Here is a 21,050-nt window from a genome sequence, read left to right on the forward strand (position 1 = left end):
TGACTTGGCTACTGCCAAAACTGCCTGTCTGCCAAGTACTGCTCCGTCTGTGTCGATGGCTAAAGGTACTTCCTTTCGCCCCTTTCGTCCTTCAGGTAAAGCAAAAGGTCAGGCGTACCACAAGCAGTCCCGCACTTCCAAACCTGGTAAGCCTAAGCCCAAAAGAGCCTGGGCGGCCCGTCAGCCTGCTTCCAAGACAGATAAGCCTGCCACATGACGGGGCGGGCCTCCCTCTGGGGGATCCCAGGGTGGGGTCCGGCTTCTAGGGTATATCCAGGAATGGTTGAAGACCACGTCAGATGCCTGGGTACGGGAAGTCGTCACTCGAGGTTATGCCATAGCCTTCAAAAACCGACCCCCTCATCGATTTTGCCAGACAGATGTCCCGTTGGACAAGACAAAGGCAAACACTCGGTGGTACTGACCCTCCTGGATACAGGAGTCATAGTACAGGTGCCCCTTGCGCAGAGGGGCCGGGGGTACTATTCTCCGCTGTTTCTAGTCCCGAAACCAAATTGTTCCTCCCGGCCCATTCTCAACCTCAAGGCATTGAACAGGTTTGTGAAGGTTTCCAAGTTCCGGATGGAAACCCTTCGCTCTATAGTTCTGGCCTTGGAACCTGTGGACTTCATGGTCTCCCTGGATATACAGGATGCTTACCTGCATGTTCCTATAGCAGTGTCTCATCAGCAATACCTGAGATTTGCGATTGGCAACTGCCATTACCAGTTTCGGGCGTTACCTTTTGGTTTAACAACGGCTCCGCAAGTCTTTACAAAAGACATGGCGGTGATGACGGTGGTACTCCGCCTTCAAGGGGTCAGGTTACTGCCTTATTTGGACGACTTGTTAATCCTGGCAAATTCCCCAGAACTTCTCATGCGTCATCTAGATGTGACGGTCCGGTTTCTGCAAGCCCACGGGTGGCTCATCAACTATAAGAAGTCATCCCTGATCCCTGCTCAGAGCATGGTGCATCTGGGAGCACTATTGGACACTCGCAACCAGCGGTTGTTCCTGTCTCAGGAGAAAGTCCTGAAACTTCAGGACAGGATTCGTTGCTTCCTATCTCGTCCGCAAGTGTCGATACATTCGGCGATGCAGGTGCTGAGCCTCATTGTGTCAGCATTCGACATGGTGGAGTACGCTCAATTTCACACTCGCCCTCTCCAGAGGCTGATTCTAGCCAAATGGGACGGCCTGCCTCACCGGATCAGGTCTCAAATGATCTCATTGACTCCGGAGGTCCGTATGTCGCTGCTCTGGTGGCTCCGGGACCAACAACTGTGCAGGGGCCGTCCGTTCTGGATATCCGTCTGGGTCCTATTGACGACAGATGCCAGTCTAAGAGGTTGGGGCGCGGTGCTGGAGCAACACTCCCTTCAGGGGCGGTGGACCAAGGAGGAGTCCCTCCTCTCAATCAATATTCTGGAGTTGCTGGCGGTCTTCAATGCCTTGAACCTAGCCCAGCATTTAATTCAGAACCGTCCTGTTCAAGTGCAGTCGGACAACGCCACCACAGTGGCTTACATAAATCATCAAGGCAGCACTCGAAGCCGCCTAGCAATGAAGGACGTCTCACGGATTCTACAGTGGGCCATATCGGCAATATTCATTCCGGGAGTCCTGAATTGGGAAGCGGACTTTCTCAGTCGTCAGGACGTGCATGCCAGCGAGTGGTGCCTCCATACAGAAGTGTTTCAACTCCTAGTGGAAAGGTGGGGCCTTCCAGACGTAGATCTGATGGCGTCTCGACACAATCACAAGGTTCCGGTCTTCGGAGCAAGGACAAGGGATCCTCAAGCAGCATTCGTGGATGCGCTGGTGGTACCGTGGAGGTTTCGGCTGCCGTACGTGTTCCCTCCGGTGTCACTCCTGCCCAGGGTAATTCGGAAGTTCAAGCAAGAAAAAGAAATTCTGCTTCTCATAGCTCCAGCGTAGCCCAGACGGCACTGGTTCTCAGACCTGCAAGGCCTATCATCAGAGCGTCCAATTCTACTTCCACAACGCCCAGACCTCCTCGTTCAGGGCCCCTGTGTCTAGCAGGACCTAGCCCGGCTGTCTTTGACGGCGTGACTCTTGAAGCTTCCGTCTTAAGGGCTAAAGGGTTTTATGAGGCGGTCATTCAAACTATGTTGCGGGCCCGGAAACCGGCTTCAGCTCAGATTTACTATAGGGTCTGGCATTCTTACTTTGTTTGGTGCGCATCTAACGATTATGACGCTTCCAAGTTTAGTATAGCCAAGTTGTTGGCTTTTCTTCAGCAGGGCCTGGACTTAGGCCTGCGTCTGGCCTCCCTCAAGGTTCAAATATCTGCCTTGTCGGTGTGGTTTCAGAGAAAAATTGCGTACTTACCTGATGTGCATACCTTTACTCAGGGCGTGTTGCGTATCCAACCTCCCTATGTCCCGTCTGTGGCTCCTTGGGACTTGTCGGTGGTTTTGGAGGCGTTACAAGAGTCTCCGTTTGAACCTCTTGGTTCAGCTGACCTTAAGTGGCTTTCCCTTAAGCTGGTGTTTCTGCTGGCTATTGCTTCAGCTAGAAGAGTGTCGGATTTGGGTGCCTTGTCCTGTAGTTCCCCATATCTGATATTTCACCGTGACCGGGCGGTTCTTAGGATTCGGCCTGGCTATCTACCTAAGGTGGTTTCTTTGTTCCACCTCAATCAGGAGATTGTAGTTCCGGCACTTGTTTCTTCTGATCTGTCTCCCAAAGAGCGGTCTTTGGATGTGGTACGGGCTCTCCGTATCTATGTGAAGAGAACTGCTCCTATTAGGAAATCTGATTCTCTTTTTGTTGTGTTTGGGTTTCACAAACAGGGCTGGCCTGCTCACAAGCAAACTCTGGCCAGATGGATTAGAATGGTGATTGCACATGCTTATGTGAAGGCTGGTCTCTCTGCTCCTTATCACATTACGGCCCATTCTACTCGGTCTGTTGGACCTTCTTGGGCGGCCCAACGTGGTGCGACCCTTGAACAGTTGTGCAAGCGGCTACCTGGTCCTCTGTGAACACGTTCATAAGGTTCTATGCCTTCGATACTGCCGCTTCTCAGTATGTTTCATTTGGACGCCGGGTTCTTGGGCCCGCTACAGTGCGTCCCCTCCCATAAGGAAATGCTTTAGGACATCCCCATTGTCCATTCCTTGTGGAGCCCAGTGTACCCCGCAGCAGAAAACGAGTTTGATGGTAAGAACTTACCTTTGTTAAAACTCTTTCTGCGAGGTACACTGGGCTCCACAAGGCGCCCACCCTGACGCACTTAGCTTCTTTGGGTTGGTATGGCATTAGCCGCTGACACGTCTCCTGCCGTGAGAATGCGGTGTTGTGGCTACTAACCATTGTCGTCTCTTTTCCTGCTACTGCATTGGACTGGTTAACTAAAAACTGAGATCCTGTGCAGGGAGGCGGAGTGATATAGGAGGCGGCGCTATGCATTCTGGGAACAGTCAAAGCTTTGAGCCTGTTGGTGCCTCGGGTCGGGATCCTACTCTGCACCCCAGTGTCCATTCCTTGTGGAGCCCAGTGTACCTCGCAGAAAGAGTTTTAACAAAGGTAAGTTCTTACCATAAAACTCGTTTTTTTACACATGTTATAAGAATGTCTAATCTGTAATTGATGCCTTTTGGAGATTTTTCCATCTTTCCTTGGCTTCTTTTTGCACATTAAAATGAATTTTTGCCTGGGGTGCCCAAACTTTCAATCCCCACTGTACATGTACAATGTGAGGGTTGGGAGGCCGGGAGAGAAGGGGGGCAAAGAGCTTTGGAACAAGTGCCAAGTCACTGAAGCTACATGCAAAGCAAGCTTCTCACTGCAAGCAGAGCAAGGATTTTATGGTTTTGAGTCGCCTGAGCTATAATGACTCATAATAGGTGTCTCTGCAAATAACTTAAGTAGATAAAGCGGTTGAAGTTGATACTTTTGTCACTAAGGCAAAAAAATCCTGACAAAATGTACATTCTGATGCATTTGAATTAGGTAAAGTTCAAAAGATTGAGGGGGGTATTCAATTAGTGCCATTTTTTTCGACTTGTCAGTTTGCAGCTAGAATTCACATTCGACATATTCAAAGCCTGGCCTGATTTTTCTACTAGCCGAAAAATCCAGGCGGGCGAAAAAACACATGGATCAGCGAATTCGCCGCCGATCCATATATTTTGTCGAATTTGCAGGTCTTTTCAACAGTTTTTTTGGTCTTTTTTTCGCCCACGCTGATTTGACAAAACATTTTTTTTAAAAGGCATGTCGAAAACGCCTGTGATTGAATTGCCAACGGTTGAATTAGTGCCGGTTTTCCGACTGTCGGAAAACTCAGCACTAATTGAATATCCCCCTGAGTCTGACAAATTTTATTTTTCAGTTAGCTGGCACCTCATAGTAGGAAAACTTGATCTGTATAGATGTTGTTGATGGTCTTTTAAAGTTAATGTATACAGGTACCTATAAAGAAGGTTAAGGAGAAGCCATTATACTTTTTTTCTAAACTGGACTTTTTTCCGGAGGAAGTGATTTTTTGTATTGACTATGGAACTTATTCAGTATCAGTTGCAGTTTTGCTAATTTAGCAAAACTGCAATTGCTTGTGATCACATGTTAGGGCCACCCAGCACAGGGCAAGGCTGCCCAGCATGCAAATGCCCGCCAGTGATGCAACCGCAGTATAATTACGATCGCATTGCTGAATTAGGGCAGCCATATTTTCATCACGCAGCAACCCAAAAATGGCCCTGCCCCTATTTTCACTGCATCGCCCCTGAGTCGCCGCCACCTACCGCCCCACGAATGCTCCTGCCTGTCAATCAGGCAGAGGCGTTTGCACTGGGCATAAACTTTTCAGTATGCGATCCATACTGATTAAGGCCCAGTGTTTTGTAGTGTCACTGTCACCTATGGGTTGTAGAGGACTGAGTAAAAAGGACAATGAGATAATATGCGTCCACCACCCAATCGCTAATATATTTACCCCTTTTAAAATGCGGGAGAAGAGTGGATTTGGGGAGAAGGAGTAATTCTGAATTAGTGTGAACAAGTTGCCAGAATTTCCTGTCCGTCTTTGTAAATGTTACACTGGAAGTACAATATTGATTTTTACCAAAATATTTGAATTTTCTAGCTCTTTCTTAGTTAGTGTAGCCTCTCATGGAATTGCAGTCTAGTCTCTATGATGTGTTTATGGGGATATTCCCTCTGCCAAAATTTTTGGTAGTCATTAAGTCCAACTGTTTTAGTTCATCCTGTGTGTCATCACAAATTCTATGGACTCAAAGAAACTTGGAAAAGGGCAGTCATTTTATTAATGTTGCTGGATGATAGCTGGGTGCCAATAGTAAAGTATTACAGTCCATTGGTTTGTTTTATATATATATATATATATATATATATAGATGGATTACCATTACTGATGAGCACATCCAAATAATGTATTTCCATCTTGTTAATTTCAAATGTAAATTTGATGTCATTGTCCATGTTCCTAAATTGTTGCATCATATAGGTCACCAGATTTATTATGTAATAGAGAAATGTTGTTTCCTGCAAAAGCAGTTGTTACAGTTTATCAAAATAGCAAGTTTAAATAGTCTAAAGAATGTACCCAGTCTATGCAGTTTCTCAAAGCAATCTCAATGCATGAATTAGGACAAACCTGTATTGTATTTCCCCTCACAGCTTTGATAAAAGAATGCATAGCTGTCCTGAAACGTAGGCCAGTGGGTGGAGAGAGGTGACAAATGTTTTGTGATGTGATATTTATGGCTGTATTAATTCAAGCATTGAGATTGCTTTGAGAAACTGCATTACTTGGAGACGCTGTAATGCTCACTGTAGCATGAACTGTATAAATGGGAACTGGTCAGGATCCCAGCGTTCAGGATGCCGGCAGTTGGAATACGGACACAGGAAATCTCGACACTGCTTAAAATACAGACGGCGGGATCCCGAGATCAGTCGCAATGGCAGCACCGGAATCCCGACTGCTGGCATCATGAACGTAAGTATGCCAGGGCTGCTTAGGGTTAGGCCGCGGGGGGTTAGGTTTTGGCAGCGGGGAGGGAGGGTAAGGTAGGTTAGGCTTAGTATACTTATCTAGTAGGTGTCAGGATCCTGCGCGTCGGGATGCTGTTGTCGGTATTCTGACTGCTAGCATCCCAAGTGTCGGGACCCCAATAACATCCTGTATAGATTGGGTACATTTTGAAACTATGTGAAGTTGCTACTTGGATGCATTCTAATCGCTGCATTTGCATGGAGCAATATTTTCTAACACAAAGTAAATCTTTGGTGGTTTTGCTAAATCGTCTAAGGAGTGTTGCTATATACATTAATATAACCATTATACTCGATTGAGTCACATTATGACCTCCTACGTTTGACGTCGGAGGCGCGTATCCCATGAAGTACATCACGTGTCATGCACTGGCTTAGTGGATATATAAGGTGTGCAATAAGCCATCTGCACACGCATCACTCATTGCTGTCATGGGTAAAAGGGGCAATTTAGCAGAGTTGCAAAAACTGATGACTAACAGCTTTTGGGCCAAGGGTGACAGTATTTCTGAAACAGCACAGCTTATGAACTGTTCGGGTGCTGCTGTGGTGAAGGTTTATCGTGACTGGACAAATGGCACCACTGCGAATTACCGACTTGTAAACTGTGGAGCACCACGTGCCACTGATGTGAGATGTGAACGTCCGCTAAGAAGGGGCGACCAACGCGCTACAATGAAGCAGCTCACCATCCGAATGAACCTTTGGTCTACCAGACGTGCGTCAAAAACGACAGTTTGGTGAACCTGGCTGCGTATGGGGCACCAAAGCAGTTACTCTTGCTATTATCTGGTGGTCATAATAATCCAATGTGTATAACCGTAATGAAACTTGTGTTGATGAATAATGAAAACATTGAGATATTTAAACCACATTGGAAATTATAGCACACCCATTTCTCCAATTTTTATTGAAATGTAAGCAGTTCAAGTCCAGTGATTAACCTGTAATGGTATAAAGGTAAGCAGTAAATAGCCATGGGTTTTTAAAAAAAACATGGAGGGGAAAGCATGATGGCCCTCATTCCGAGTTGATCGGTCGCAAGGCGATTTTAGCAGAGTTGCTCACGCTAAGCCGCCGCCTACTGGGAGTGTATCTTAGCATCTTAAAATTGCGAACGATGTATTCGCAATATTGCGATTACAAACTACTTAGCAGTTTCAGAGTAGCTCCACACTTACTCGGCATCTGCGATCAGTTCAGTGCTTGTCGTTCCTGGTTTGACGTCACAAACACACCCAGCGTTCGCCCAGACACTCCTCCGTTTCCCCGGCCACTCCTGCGTTTTTTCCGGAAACGGTAGCGTTTTTTCCCGCACGCCCATAAAACGGCCTGTTTCCGCCCAGTAACACCCATTTCCTGTCAATCACAATACGATCGCCGGAGCGATGAAAAAGCAGTGAGTAAAAATACTATCTCCATTGTAAAATTACTTGGCGCAGTCGCAGTGCGAATATGGCGCATGCGTACTAAGCGGAATTTCACTGCGATGCGATGAAAAATACAGAGCGAACGACTCGGAATGAGGGCCGATGTTTTCACACCTTGAACCAGAAGAACTACTACAGCTTTTTGCAGCATCATGCAATACTGTCTTAACAGTGACTAGTTTGTCAAGGGTTCATCTTACAACAAGATAATGTAAAACTACAGTACTTTGAGGAAAAGAACAAAACTGTGCTGTAGACTTCAAATTATATAATGGACAACCCATTCTCCAGATTTAAGCCACATCTGAGTATGGATAAACAGGACAGAAGGGAGAAAGCAAAATATCCTACAAGTACAACACATTTGTCGGAATTTCTGCAACACTGTTGGGAAGAAGGTTTCCGAACCATAGGTCTGATTCACAGATGGTTTACGTACATCTTTGATAGTGTGAGATCTGTGCATGTGCAGATGCCGCACTGAGCATGTGCAGACCTCGTACTGCAAGACTGCTCGCAGTGCCCTGTTGGATGTCATAGGTTGATCGACAGGCTGCAGCTGTTTGTGGGTAGAATGGAGACGGCAACAGACAGCCTTGCAGAGAAAATGGGGGGTGTCGCCCCCTTTACCTCGACTTGTTGAAGCCGTTGGCTGGCACTGACTTCTTGAACACTGCTTCACTAACTTCAGCACTGTATTCCCCTGAAGGTTACTCAGATAACCAATGTTCATGCAGATGATCCGATGCTGCATCCTTGGACACAGCAGCGACTCAGAGAAGCCAGCAGGAGGCGTTGATTTACAAATAAGACATCAGCTTATTGTCACACAGCCATTGCATACAAAGATACAGTGGCTGTGTGACTTGCATACATCTGAATCAGGCCCAATATTTTATTTCAGTTATAGAAAGCATGCCAGGAGTTTGTTTGGCAGGTACTGTATGTCTGCAAACGTTGGCTACTTTTGAGTCCAACATGTAGATTAAAATTTTACAAACAAAATGATTCTTTGACTTATATTTATTTATTTATTTGGTCTTTGCTTTCATTTCAGAGTACATTGAGACACTAAACTGCGTAGATTTCAATAGAAACTGGAAAAATTAAGGTGTTCTAAAACATTTAACTGGTAGTGCATATCATATGGTGGACTACAGTGTCTTGCTAAAGTATTCACCCCCCCCCCCCCCCCCCTTGTCTTTTTTACCTATTTTGTTACATTACAATCTGTAATTTATTTTTATTTTTTTAATCTGAATTTTATGTGATGGATCTGCACAAAATTATCTAAGTTGGTGAAGTGAAGTGAAATGAGAAAAAATTATATAAAAAATTTTTATAAATAAAAATTAGAAAATTAGCATGTGCATATGTATTCACCCCCTTTGCTATGAAGCCCCTCAAAAGTTCTGGTGCAACCAATTACCTTCAGAAGTCACATAATCAGTGAAATTAAGTCAGTCCTCCTGTGTGCAATCTAAGTGTCACATGATCTGTCCGTATAAACACACCTTTTCTGAAAGGCTGCAGAGGCTGCAACACCACTAAGCAGGAGGCATCACACCATGAAGACCAAGGAGCTCTCCAAACAAGTCAGGGACAAAGTTGTTGAGAAGTACAAGTCAGGGTTGGGTTATAAAAAAAATATCCAAATCTTTAATGATCCATCGGAGCATCATCAAATCCATCATCTTCAAATGGAAAGAACATGGTACCACAACAAACCTGCCAAGAGAGGGCCGGCCACCCAAACTCAGACTGGACAAGGAAGCCATTAATCAGAGAGGCAGCATAGAGATCAAAGGTAACCCTGAAGGAGCTGCAGAGTTCCACAGCAGAGACTGGTGTATCTGCGCATGTGACCACAATAAGCCGTACACTCCATAGAGCTGGGCTTTATGGAAGAGTGGCCAGAATAAAAGCCATTACTTTGTGTTCAAAATAAGAAGGCATGTTTTGAGTTTGTCAAAAAGCATGTAGACGACACCTCGAATGTATGGAGGAAGGTGTTCTGGTCAGATAAGACTAAAATTTAACTTTTCAGCTACCAAGGAAAATGCTATGTCTGGCGCAAACCCAACACATCCCATCACCCCAAGAACACCATTCGCACAGTGAAACATGGTGGTGGCAGCATCATGCTGTGGGGATGTTTTTCAGCGGCAGGGACTGGTAAACTGTTTTGAGTCAAGGGATAGATGGATGGAGCTAAATACAGGGATATTTTTGAGCAAAACCTGTTTCAGTCTGCCTGTGAGTTGAGGCCGGGATGGAGGTTCACCTTCCAACAGGACAATGATCCGAAGCATACTGTTAAAGCAACACTCGAGTGGTTTAAGGGGAAACATTTAAATGTGTTGGAATGGCCTAGTCAAAACCCAGATTTCAATCCAATTGAGAATCTGTGGTCAGACTTGAAGATTGCTGTTCACAAGCGGAAACCATCCAACATGAAGGAGCTGGAGCAGTTTTGCCTTGAGGAATGGGCAAAAGTCCCAGTGGCAAGGTGTGGCAAGCTCATAGAGACTTATCCAAAGCAACTTGAAGCTGTAATTGCCGCAAAAGGTGGCTCTACAAAGTACTGACTTTAGGGGGGTGAATAGTTATGCACGCTGATGTTTTCTGTTATTTTGTCCTATTTGTTGTTTGCTTCGCAATTAAAAAAAAAAAAACATCTTCAAAGTTGTAGCCATGTTCTGTGAATGAAATGATGCAAACCTTCAAACATTCCATTTAAATTCCAGGTTATGTGGCAACAAAACATGAAAAATGCAAAGGGGGTGAATACTTTAGCAAGGCACTGTATGTACTACAATATTCATAATAGATGGGACTCTGCTCCTAAGTGCTTATGTGCTTCACTGCTTTTACTATGTATAGTGTTTTTTGTGAAAATTGTTATTTCCACTTTATTCTTTTTGTTTTGTACAGCAATAGGCAATGAAAGATTGCTAACAGTCAATTTAAACACACCAGTTATTGTTGGTCAGAAAAGGGGGACTCAGATACGTATATATTTTGACTCTGCGTTGGATATTTCTGATGTAGCCAGAAAGGTGTTTAGCACAGACAAATTTAAGGTATGCTGTTCTTTTCATGTTACTTTCTCAATTTGTATTGAAATATCAGAAATTTAATGATTACTACATAAAGTGCTGGAAAAAGGATGTAATTTGTTGTCTACAGGATTTCACAAAGAAGCAAAGTGTTTCAGTAGCAAAAACAGCAGTGCACATTGTTTTCGATGAAAGTGGATCTCAGGTAAGGTGAATTCTAGACAGTAAGGACGAGATTATAATGGTTTTTCTGCGGGCAGCCACTAGATGGCATCGAACGGAGCTTTTCTAATGTAGCTCCGTTTCAACGCGATCAGCTGCCGGCGTCTACATTTCAGATCACACCCGCTGGGATTCGCAACCTGAAACGTGTGAAAAGTGACACTAATGGGCATGATAGGAGACATCATTTGTATATCGCCCCCTGCAAACTCCCGTCATTTTAGATGGGAGATCGGGGGCGAAAACATTTGGATTCCCCCCTTAATGTTATGTGGAGATTTACAAGTTACTCTCTAGAAAATACCTGGTCATAGTTGCCTGAGCCAGCAGATTTGTCTTGAGATATAGTAATGCAAATTATATTCTAGAGCTCGAGTGATGTTTACATTATAACAACATTTAAATGTGTTCCACGCTAATGTAAATAGAGCAGCTCAGTAAAGGTCATGCAGTATTAAAAATAAATGAGCGTTAACTGTAGAGGCACCTATAAAATTAATAAGTGTATAAAAACAATTTACTAAATAATAGAGAGTAATGTTTATAATCTTTTTAGACTCATTAGTAGGAGCCGGGTGTTGCAAGTATTGTCCGATGGGTTGAATAATAATTCTCCAGTGCCTCATTGAATACCCGGTGTAAGGTTGTCTGGCTTACCTTAGATAGATATCCCTACTGTATCCCCTGGCATGCCCTGTTACTGATCACTTGTACTGGTGGTCTTGGCCACCAGACACACTCTGTCTGTAATTGTAAACTGCACCCCGTGAGGCCTTCAGTTGTAGGATAGTAGTCCCACAGCCAGGCTCCTTAACTGGCACTTGGTTATGCTTCTGTGTGGTATGTGTAGTTGCTGCAGCACCTGTTTGCTGATAACTTCTGGTGGTTCCTTCCTCTACTGCTTCATTTAGATCAGGACTACAGGTTAGTCGTGAAGTAGAATGCTTATTGTCTTCTATGTTTAGGCAGCTTGCTCAGCTTGCTAGATTGTGCCTCTTATCTCAATCTACAGTAGTTCATGTGGACCTTTAATAAATGTAGAAGGTTGTGATATTAGCCTAATGGTCCAGTTATGCTTAGTATAGAAGCTTTACTAGTGCTGTTTTCAGTTTAAAAAAGATAAGCAAATAAATATAATTTCTCTAACGTCCTAGTGGATGCTGGGGACTCCGAAAGGACCATGGGGAATAGCGGCTCCGCAGGAGACTGGGCACAAAAGTAAAAAGCTTTAGGACTACCTGGTGTGCACTGGCTCCTCCCCCTATGACCCTCCTCCAAGCCTCAGTTAGATTTTTGTGCCCGAACGAGACGGGTGCAGGCTAAGGGGCTCTCCTGAGCTGCTTAGTGTAAAAGTTTAAAGTAGGTTTTTTATTTTCAGTGAGACCTGCTGGCAACAGGCTCACTGCACCGAGGGACTAAGGGGAGAAGAAGCGAACTCACCTGCGTGCAGAGTGGATTGGGCTTCTTAGGCTACTGGACATTAGCTCCAGAGGGACGATCACAGGCCCAGCCATGGATGGGTCCCAGAGCCGCGCCGCCGGCCCCCTTACAGAGCCAGAAGAATGAAGAGGTCCGGAAAATCGGCGGCAGAAGACGTCCTGTCTTCAATAAGGTAGCGCACTGCAGCTGTGCGCCATTGCTCTCAGCACACTTCACACTCCGGTCACTGAGGGTGCAGGGCGCTGGGGGGGGGGGCGACCTGAGACGCAATAAAAACACCTTTTTTGGCAAAAAATACATCACATATAGCTCCTGGGCTATATGGATGCATTTAACCCCTGCCAATTTTTACATAAAAAAGCGGGAGAAAGGCCGCCGATAAGGGGGCGGAGCCTATCTCCTCAGCACACTGGCGCCATTTTTTCCTCACAGCTCCGTTGGAGGAAGGCTCCCTGACTCTCCCCTGCAGTCCTGCACTACAGAAACAGGGTAAAACAAGAGAGGGGGGGCACTAAATTGGCATATAAATATATACAGCAGCTATATTAGGGAAAAACACTTATATAAGGTTATCCCTGTATATATATAGCGCTCTGGTGTGTGCTGGCAAACTCTCCCTCTGTCTCCCCAAAGGGCTAGTGGGGTCCTGTCCTCTATCAGAGCATTCCCTGTGTGTGTGCTGTGTGTCGGTACGTTGTGTCGACATGTATGAGGAGGAAAATGGTGTGGAGGCGGAGCAATTGCCTGTGTTAGTGATGTCACCCCCTAGGGAGTCGACACCTGACTGGATGGTCTTATGGAAAGAATTACGTGATAGTGTCAGCACTTTACAAAAGACTGTTGACGACATGAGACAGCCGGCAAATCAGTTAATACCTGTACAGGCGTCTCAAACACCGTCAGGGGCTCTAAAGCGCCCGTTACCTCAGGTCGATACAGACACGGATACTGACTCCAGTGTCGACGGTGAGGAAACAAACGTATTTTTCAGTAGGGCCACACGTTACCTGATCACGGCAATGAAGGAGGTTTTGAACATTTCTGATACTACAAGTACCACAAAAAAGGGTATTATGTGGGGTGTGAAAAAACTACCCGTAGTTTTTCCCGAATCAGATGAATTAAATGAGGTGTGTGATGAAGCGTGGGTTTCCCCCGATAAAAAACTACTAATTTCTAAAAAGTTATTGGCATTATACCCTTTTCCGCCAGAGGTTAGGGCGCGTTGGGAAACACCCCCTAGGGTAGATAAGGCGCTCACACGCTTATCAAAACAAGTGGCATTTACCGTCTCCTGATACGGCCGCCCTCAAGGAACCAGCTGATAGGAAGCTGGAAAATATCCTTAAAAGTATATACACACATACTGGTATTATACTGCGACCAGCAATCGCCTCAGCCTGGATGTGCAGTGCTGGGGTGGCTTGGTCGGATTCCCTGACTGAAAATATTGATACCCTGGACAGGGACAATATATTATTGACTATAGAGCATTTAAAGGATGCATTTCTATATATGCGAGATGCACAGAGGGATATTTGCACTCTGGCATCAAGAGTAAGTGCGATGTCCATTTCTGCCAGAAGAGGATTATGGACACGACAGTGGTCAGGGGATGCGGATTCCAAACGGCATATGGAAGTATTGCCGTATAAAGGGGAGGAGTTATTTGGGGTCGGTCTATCGGACCTGGTGGCCACGGCAACGGCTGGGAAATCCACCTTTTTACCCCAAGTCACCTCGCAGCAGAAAAAGATACCGTCTTTTCAGGCTCAGTCCTTTCGTCCCCATAAGGGCAAGCGGGCAAAAGGCCACTCATATCTGCCCCGGGGCAGAGGAAGGGGAAAAAGACTGCAGCAGACAGCCTCTTCCCACGAACAGAAGCCCTCCCCCGCTTCTGCCAAGTCCTCAGCATGACGCTGGGGCCTTACAAGCGGACTCAGGCACGGTGGGGGCCCGTCTCAAGAATTTCAGCGCGCAGTGGGCTCACTCGCAAGTGGACCCCTGGATCCTGCAGGTAGTATCTCAGGGGTACAAATTGGAATACGAGACGTCTCCCCCTCGCCGGTTCCTGAAGTCTGCTTTACCAACGTCTCCCCCCGACAGGGAGGCGGTATTGGAAGCCATTCACAAGCTGTATTCCCAGCAGGTGATAATCAAGGTACTCCTCCTACAACAGGGAAAGGGGTATTATTCCACGCTGTTTGTGGTACCGAAGCCGGACGGCTCGGTGAGACCCATTTTAAATCTGAAATCCTTGAACACTTACATAAAAAGGTTCAAGTTCAAGATGGAGTCACTCAGAGCAGTGATAGCGAACCTGGAAGAAGGGGACTATATGGTGTCGCTGGACATCAAAGATGCTTACCTCCATGTCCCAATTTGCCCTTCTCACCAAGGGTACCTCAGGTTTGTGGTACAGAACGGTCACTATCAGTTTCAGACGCTGCCGTTTGGATTGTCCACGGCACCCCGGGTCTTTACCAAGGTAATGGCCGAAATGATGATTCTTCTTCGAAGAAAAGGCGTCTTAATTATCCCTTACTTGGACGATCTCCTGATAAGGGCAAGGTCCAGAGAACAGTTAGAGGTCGGAGTAGCACTATCTCAAGTAGTACTATGACAGCACGGATGGATTCTAAATATTCCAAAATCGCAGCTGATTCCGACGACACGTCTGCTGTTCCTAGGGATGATTCTGGACACAGTACAGAAAAAGGTGTTTCTCCCGGAAGAGAAAGCCAGGGAGTTATCCGACCTAGTCAGGAACCTCCTAAGACCAGGCCAAGTGTCAGTACATCAATGCACAAGGGTCCTGGGAAAGATGGTGGCTTCTTACGAAGCGATTCCATTCGGCAGATTCCACGCAAGAACTTTTCAGTGGGATCTGCTGGACAAATGGTCCGGATCGCATCTTCAAATGCATCAGCGGATAACCCTGTCTCCAAGGACAAGGGTGTCTCTCCTGTGGTGGTTACAGAGTGCTCATCTCCTAGAGGGCAGCAGATTCGGCATTCAGGATTGGGTCCTGGTGACCACGGATGCCAGCCTGAGAGGCTGGGGAGCAGTCACACAGGGAAGAAATTTCCAGGGCTTGTGGTCAAGCATGGAAACGTCACTTCACATAAATATCCTGGAACTAAGGGCCATTTACAATGCCCTAAGTCAGGCAAGACCTCTGCTTCAGGGTCAGCCGGTGTTGATCCAGTCGGACAACATCACGGCAGTCGCCCACGTAAACAGACAGGGCGGCACAAGAAGCAGGAGGGCAATGATGGAAGTGGCAAGGATTCTTCGCTGGGCGGAAAATCATGTGATAGCACTGTCAGCAGTGTTCATTCCGGGAGTGGACAACTGGGAAGCAGACTTCCTCAGCAGACACGATCTTCACCCGGGGGAGTGGGGACTTCACCCAGAAGTCTTCCACATGATTGTGAACCGTTGGGAAAAACCAAAGGTGGACATGATGGCGTCCCGCCTCAACAAAAAACTGGACAGATATTGCGCCAGGTCAAGGGGACCCTCAGGCAATAGCTGTGGACGCTCTGGTAACACCGTGGGTGTACCAGTCAGTGTATGTGTTCCCTCCTCTTCCTCTCATACCAAAAGTACTGAGAATCATAAGAAGGAGAGGAGTAAAGACTATACTCGTGGCTCCGGATTGGCCAAGAAGGACTTGGTACCCGGAAATTCAAGAGATGCTCACGGAAGACCCGTGGCCTCTACCTCTAAGAAAGGACCTGCTCCAGCAGGGACCATGTCTGTTCCAAGACTTACCGCGGCTGCGTTTGACGGCATGGCGGTTGAACGCCGGATCCTGAAGGAAAAAGGCATTCCGGATGAAGTCATCCCTACCCTGATCAAAGCCAGGAAGGATGTAACCGTACAACATTATCACCGTATTTGGCGTAAATATGTTGCGTGGTGCGAGGCCAGGAAGGCCCCTACAGAGGAATTTCAACTGGGTCGATTCCTACATTTCCTGCAAACAGGACTGTCTATGGGCCTCAAATTAGGGTCCATTAAGGTTCAAATTTCGGCCCTGTCAATATTCTTCCAAAAAGAACTAGCTTCTGTTCCTGAAGTTCAGACGTTTGTCAAGGGAGTACTGCATATACAGCCTCCTTTTGTGCCTCCAGTGGCACCTTGGGATCTCAATGTAGTTTTGGGATTCCTAAAATCACATTGGTTTGAACCACTCACCACTGTGGACTTGAAATATCTCACATGGAAAGTGGTAATGCTGCTAGCCCTGGCTTCAGCCAGGCGTGTCTCAGAATTGACGGCTTTATCCTATAAAAGCCCTTATTTAATTTTTCATACGGACAGGGCAGAATTGAGGACTCGTCCTCAATTTCTCCCTAAGGTGGTTTCAGCATTTCACTTAAACCAGCCTATTGTGGTGCCTGCGGCTACTAGGGACTTGGAGGATTCCAAGTTGCTGGACGTAGTCAGGGCCCTGAAAATATATGTTTCCAGGACGGCTAGAGTCAGAAAATCTGATTCGCTGTTTATCCTGTATGCACCCAACAAGCTGGGTGCTCCTGCTTCTAAGCAGACGATTGCTCGTTGGATTTGTAGTACAATTCAGCTTGCACATTCTGTGGCAGGCCTGCCACAGCCAAAATCTGTAAAAGCCCATTCTACACGGAAAGTGGGCTCATCTTGGGCGGCTGCCCGAGGGGTCTCGGCTTTACAACTTTGCCGAGCAGCTACTTGGTCAGGGGCAAACACGTTTGCTAAATTCTACAAATTTGATACCCTGGCTGAGGAGGACCTGGAGTTCTCTCATTCGGTGCTGCAGAGTCATCCGCACTCTCCCGCCCGTTTGGGAGCTTTGGTATAATCCCCATGGTCCTTTCGGAGTCCCCAGCATCCACTAGGACGTTAGAGAAAATAAGAATTTACTTACCGATAATTCTATTTCTCATAGTCCGTAGTGGATGCTGGGCGCCCATCCCAAGTGCGGATTGTCTGCATTACTTGTACATAGTTATTGTTACAAAAATCGGGTTATTGTTGTTGTGAGCCATCTTTTCAGAGGCTCCTTCTGTTATCATACTGTTAACTGGGTTCAGATCACAAGTTGTACGGTGTGATTGGTGTGGCTGGTATGAGTCTTACCCGGGATTCAAAATCCTTCCTTATTGTGTACGCTCGTCCGGGCACAGTATCCTAACTGAGGCTTGGAGGAGGGTCATAGGGGGAGGAGCCAGTGCACACCAGGTAGTCCTAAAGCTTTTTACTTTTGTGCCCAGTCTCCTGCGGAGCCGCTATTCCCCATGGTCCTTTCGGAGTCCCCAGCATCCACTACGGACTATGAGAAATAGAATTATCGGTAAGTAAATTCTTATTTTCTGCAGCAGGGAACATTGGTTTCCCCGTTAAAACATTGGATGTAGAGTAGATCTTGATCCAGAGAGGCACCAACAGGCTAAAGCTTTAGGCTGTCCCAGGATGCATTGTGGGGCCTCCTCTATAACCCCACCTCCAGGCACTATGAGCTCAGTTTTGAGTTGGTCCCTGTAGAAGCAGTCACTAACAGGAGGGCTGCACTGGGCAGCCCTGAAAAAGCTTTTTCTGACAGAAAATTTCTTCAAAACTGGGCTGTCAGCGCTGTATGTCATCGTGACACTTCAGCGCTGCAGCTCCATCACCTCCCAAGCGGCGTCGCATACTCCCGCTGGCTCAGTTCCCGGGCAATTGCGGCGGAGACGCTCCGGCTCTAGGCACACGGTCGCCGTAGCTCTCCTAGCTCACGCAGTTGCTACGGGGAGGAGCTAAGAGGGTCCCCCAGGATATATACAGTGCAGTTTTATTGTCATATAATAAGCAAAAGATAACCAGCGCCGCTATATATGTAATAATGTATATTAATTAAAAAGTATGATGCTAGACGGTATACATAAAATATATAACTTTAATTAATAATGTATGGTATAGAATAAAATAGGTATGCAGGTATCAATTTATAAATTTATAAATAATTTTTAATTGCATATCTGACTCCATATCTGATATCTGGAGTCAGATATGCAATGAAAAATTATTTATAAATTTATAAATTGATACCTGTATACCTATTTTATTCTACACCATACATTATTAATTAAAGTTATATTTCTGCTGCGGGGTACACTGGGCTCCACAAGGATTGGACAATGGGGTGTAGAGTAGGATCTTGATCCGAGGCACCAACAGGCTCAAAGCTTTGACTGTTCCCAGAATGCACAGCGCCGCCTCCTCTATAACCCCGCCTCCCTGCACAGGAGCTCAGTTTTGTAAGCTGGTGCTGCAGTAAGCAGGCACTGAACAGACTTTTATGAGGTAAAAAGTGAAGACTTCAAGGGCAGCAGCGGTGGTAAATGTCTTGTAACATTCACAGATGCAGCTCCAGCTCTCCCCAGCGGCGCTGTACACTCCCGAGCCCTGGTTGCCGGGTACCTACAGCGGAGGCTCCGGTTTTCTTCACGTTAGACACACACGGCTGGGGCTCTCCAGGATCGCGTGGCCGCGCTTCGGGAGGTGGTAAGTGGGTCCCGCTTGCGGGACCCGGCCTTTATCGCGATGCGGCGCGGTCAGTGGGAGGCGGTCCGCGCGCACTGGCGGTGGACACTGTGGATACAGGCGATCCCACTAGATCACCAGGGCATGGGCGCAGGTCAGGTTTTCTCTCTAGACCAATTCTTATATCGCCCACAGTACCCGGTGGTTTTGCCAGCAGAGGGGATTAGGCTTAAACCTGAAACCCCTCCCCCAGCCCCAGGGCGCCATTTCTAGCAAGTGTTCCCGCCCTGGAGCTGCATATCTGTCTCTCCCTCACTCCCTGGCAGTGTCTGCGGCGCCATTATCCCTCAGCTCACTGTTCCTGGGACTGCTTGGGCAAATCCTCCTATGTAAAGCCGCCTGGTTGTCAGTGCTGTGACTTTACAAGACACTTAAGTATTCTACCTGCCTTCTTTAGTCAGTGTTAGTAAGAAAGAGTGCACTTAGTCAGGGTTTTCTAGTACAATTACCCTGTGATATACATCCAGTTCTTACTGTGTACTGTTATATCATTTGTTATATAGCTGTGTAAGCTAGTCCAGTGCAGTATTATTTTCAGTAATAACCTCTGCATTGTACAAACTGTGACTATCTGTGTGTGCATTTGATGGCTGAGTGGTGTCCATTTCGTGTCTTTCACTCAACCTGCTATCCCTATATTCTATAACCTGAGGGGGCTTGTTGCGTCAGGTTTTATCTAATATAGGATTTTCACAAAGATATACTGTATTACGTATTTTTCTCTGTGATTTAGTCACCATATCTCTCCGTATCTCTGCTAGTGCTGACTACACTGCGCAGGGGTTTGGGTTTAGAGATATAGTGCTGCTGATAATTGTACTGTGTTACCTCATACTGCAAGTTATATCATGTCTGCTTCTGAGGGTAACGGTTCTGGGGCTGAACACACTGCCGGTGTTGCTGAAGCCACAGACCCATATGAGGGGAATATAGCAGCTGTGGGCTCTGGTTCTGGGGGCTCCTTGCCCCCCAGTGGGACTGTGGCAACGGAGGCACATACTGAACCACCGTGGGCCGCTTTTTCCACGCTTCTGCATACGCTAGTTCATAAACTAACACCCCCTATGGGACCCCCAATGCCGGTACAACCGTATGTGGTCCCTGCAGCTAACCCGCCGTGGGCGGACGATTTATCTGCTCAGTTAAAGAAGTTGAACCAGTCCCTGACTACTAAAAAGTCTGACCATCGCTCGCCTAAGTCCAAGGGGTCCTCTAAGCGAGCGCTTGTCTCCTCACAATCCACTGCTGTCACTGACACCTCATCTGATGAAGACGGCACGTATACTGACCCCACAGGTTCTGACTCAGATACGGCTGATGGGGAGGGTAGTTCACATGTGGATGTTCCTGATCTTTTGGAGGCTATTAATTTAATTCTACAGATTACAGATGATCCCGAGTCATCCGTCCCTCCTAAGAAACCAGATAGGTTCAAGCGTCAGAAGGTGGTTAAACAAGTTTTACCTCACTCTGACAACCTAGTGGATATATGTCAGGAACCCTGGGAAAACCCGGGTACGAAGTTTGTGCCTCACAAGAAGATGCTGGCTCGCTATCCCCTCGCGCCAGAGCTGTCTAAGAATTGGGAAACGCCTCCTCCAGTGGACTCACATGTGGCCAGGATGGTGGTTTCCTCAGCTCTGCCTGTCACTACCGTCACGTCTCTAAAAGAGCCTACTGATAAGCGCGTGGAGGGTTGTCTGAAAGCGATTTACACCCTCACGGGTGCTGCACAAAGGCCCACTATTGCAGCTACATGGGCTGCCGAGGCTATTGAAACGTGGGCCTTGGAGTTAGATACTGAAATCTCCTCTGACCATGCTAGACAATGCTTGTCATATATTGTCACAGCTTCTCGCTATATTAAAGAGGCGGCTTCTGATGCCGGTATCCTAGCAGCCAAGGCCTCTACTACGTCAGTCCTGGCTCGCCGAATATTGTGGCTGAGATCCTGGTCTGTGGATCTGGACTCTAGAAAAACCCTGGAGGTACTCCCTTTCAAGGGAGAGATTCTGTTTGGGGAGGACTTAAATAAGATAGTGGCTGACTTGGCTACTGCCAAAACTGCCTGTCTACCACATACCGCTCCTTCTGTGTCGAAGGCTAAAGGTGCGTCCTTTCGCCCTTCAGGTAAAGCAAAAGGTCAGGCGTACCACAAGCAGGCCCGCACTTCCAAACCTGGTCAGCCGAAGCCCAAAAGAGCCTGGGCTACCTGTCAGCCAGCTTCCAAGAGCGATAAGCCTGCTACATGACGGGGCGGGCCTCTCCCTGGGGGATCCCAGGG

At 46.9% G+C, this 21,050-nt stretch overlaps 1 protein-coding gene across 9 annotated transcripts in view; it reads left to right on the forward strand.

Annotated features, from left to right (window-relative positions):
* SYCP2 (synaptonemal complex protein 2) overlaps nt 1–21,050 on the forward strand; it is a 1,046,702-nt gene that overhangs the window by 416,583 nt on the left and 609,069 nt on the right. For all 9 annotated transcript variants that reach the window (XM_063959338.1, XM_063959341.1, XM_063959339.1 and 6 more), the window contains 2 exons: nt 10,413–10,561; nt 10,668–10,742. In XM_063959338.1, the coding sequence (XP_063815408.1) occupies nt 10,413–10,561; nt 10,668–10,742 (224 nt within the window). The remainder of the gene's footprint in view (nt 1–10,412; nt 10,562–10,667; nt 10,743–21,050) is intronic.

Source organism: Pseudophryne corroboree, chromosome 3 (assembly GCF_028390025.1).
Source record: "Pseudophryne corroboree isolate aPseCor3 chromosome 3, aPseCor3.hap2, whole genome shotgun sequence".
Lineage (NCBI taxonomy): Eukaryota > Metazoa > Chordata > Amphibia > Anura > Myobatrachidae > Pseudophryne > Pseudophryne corroboree.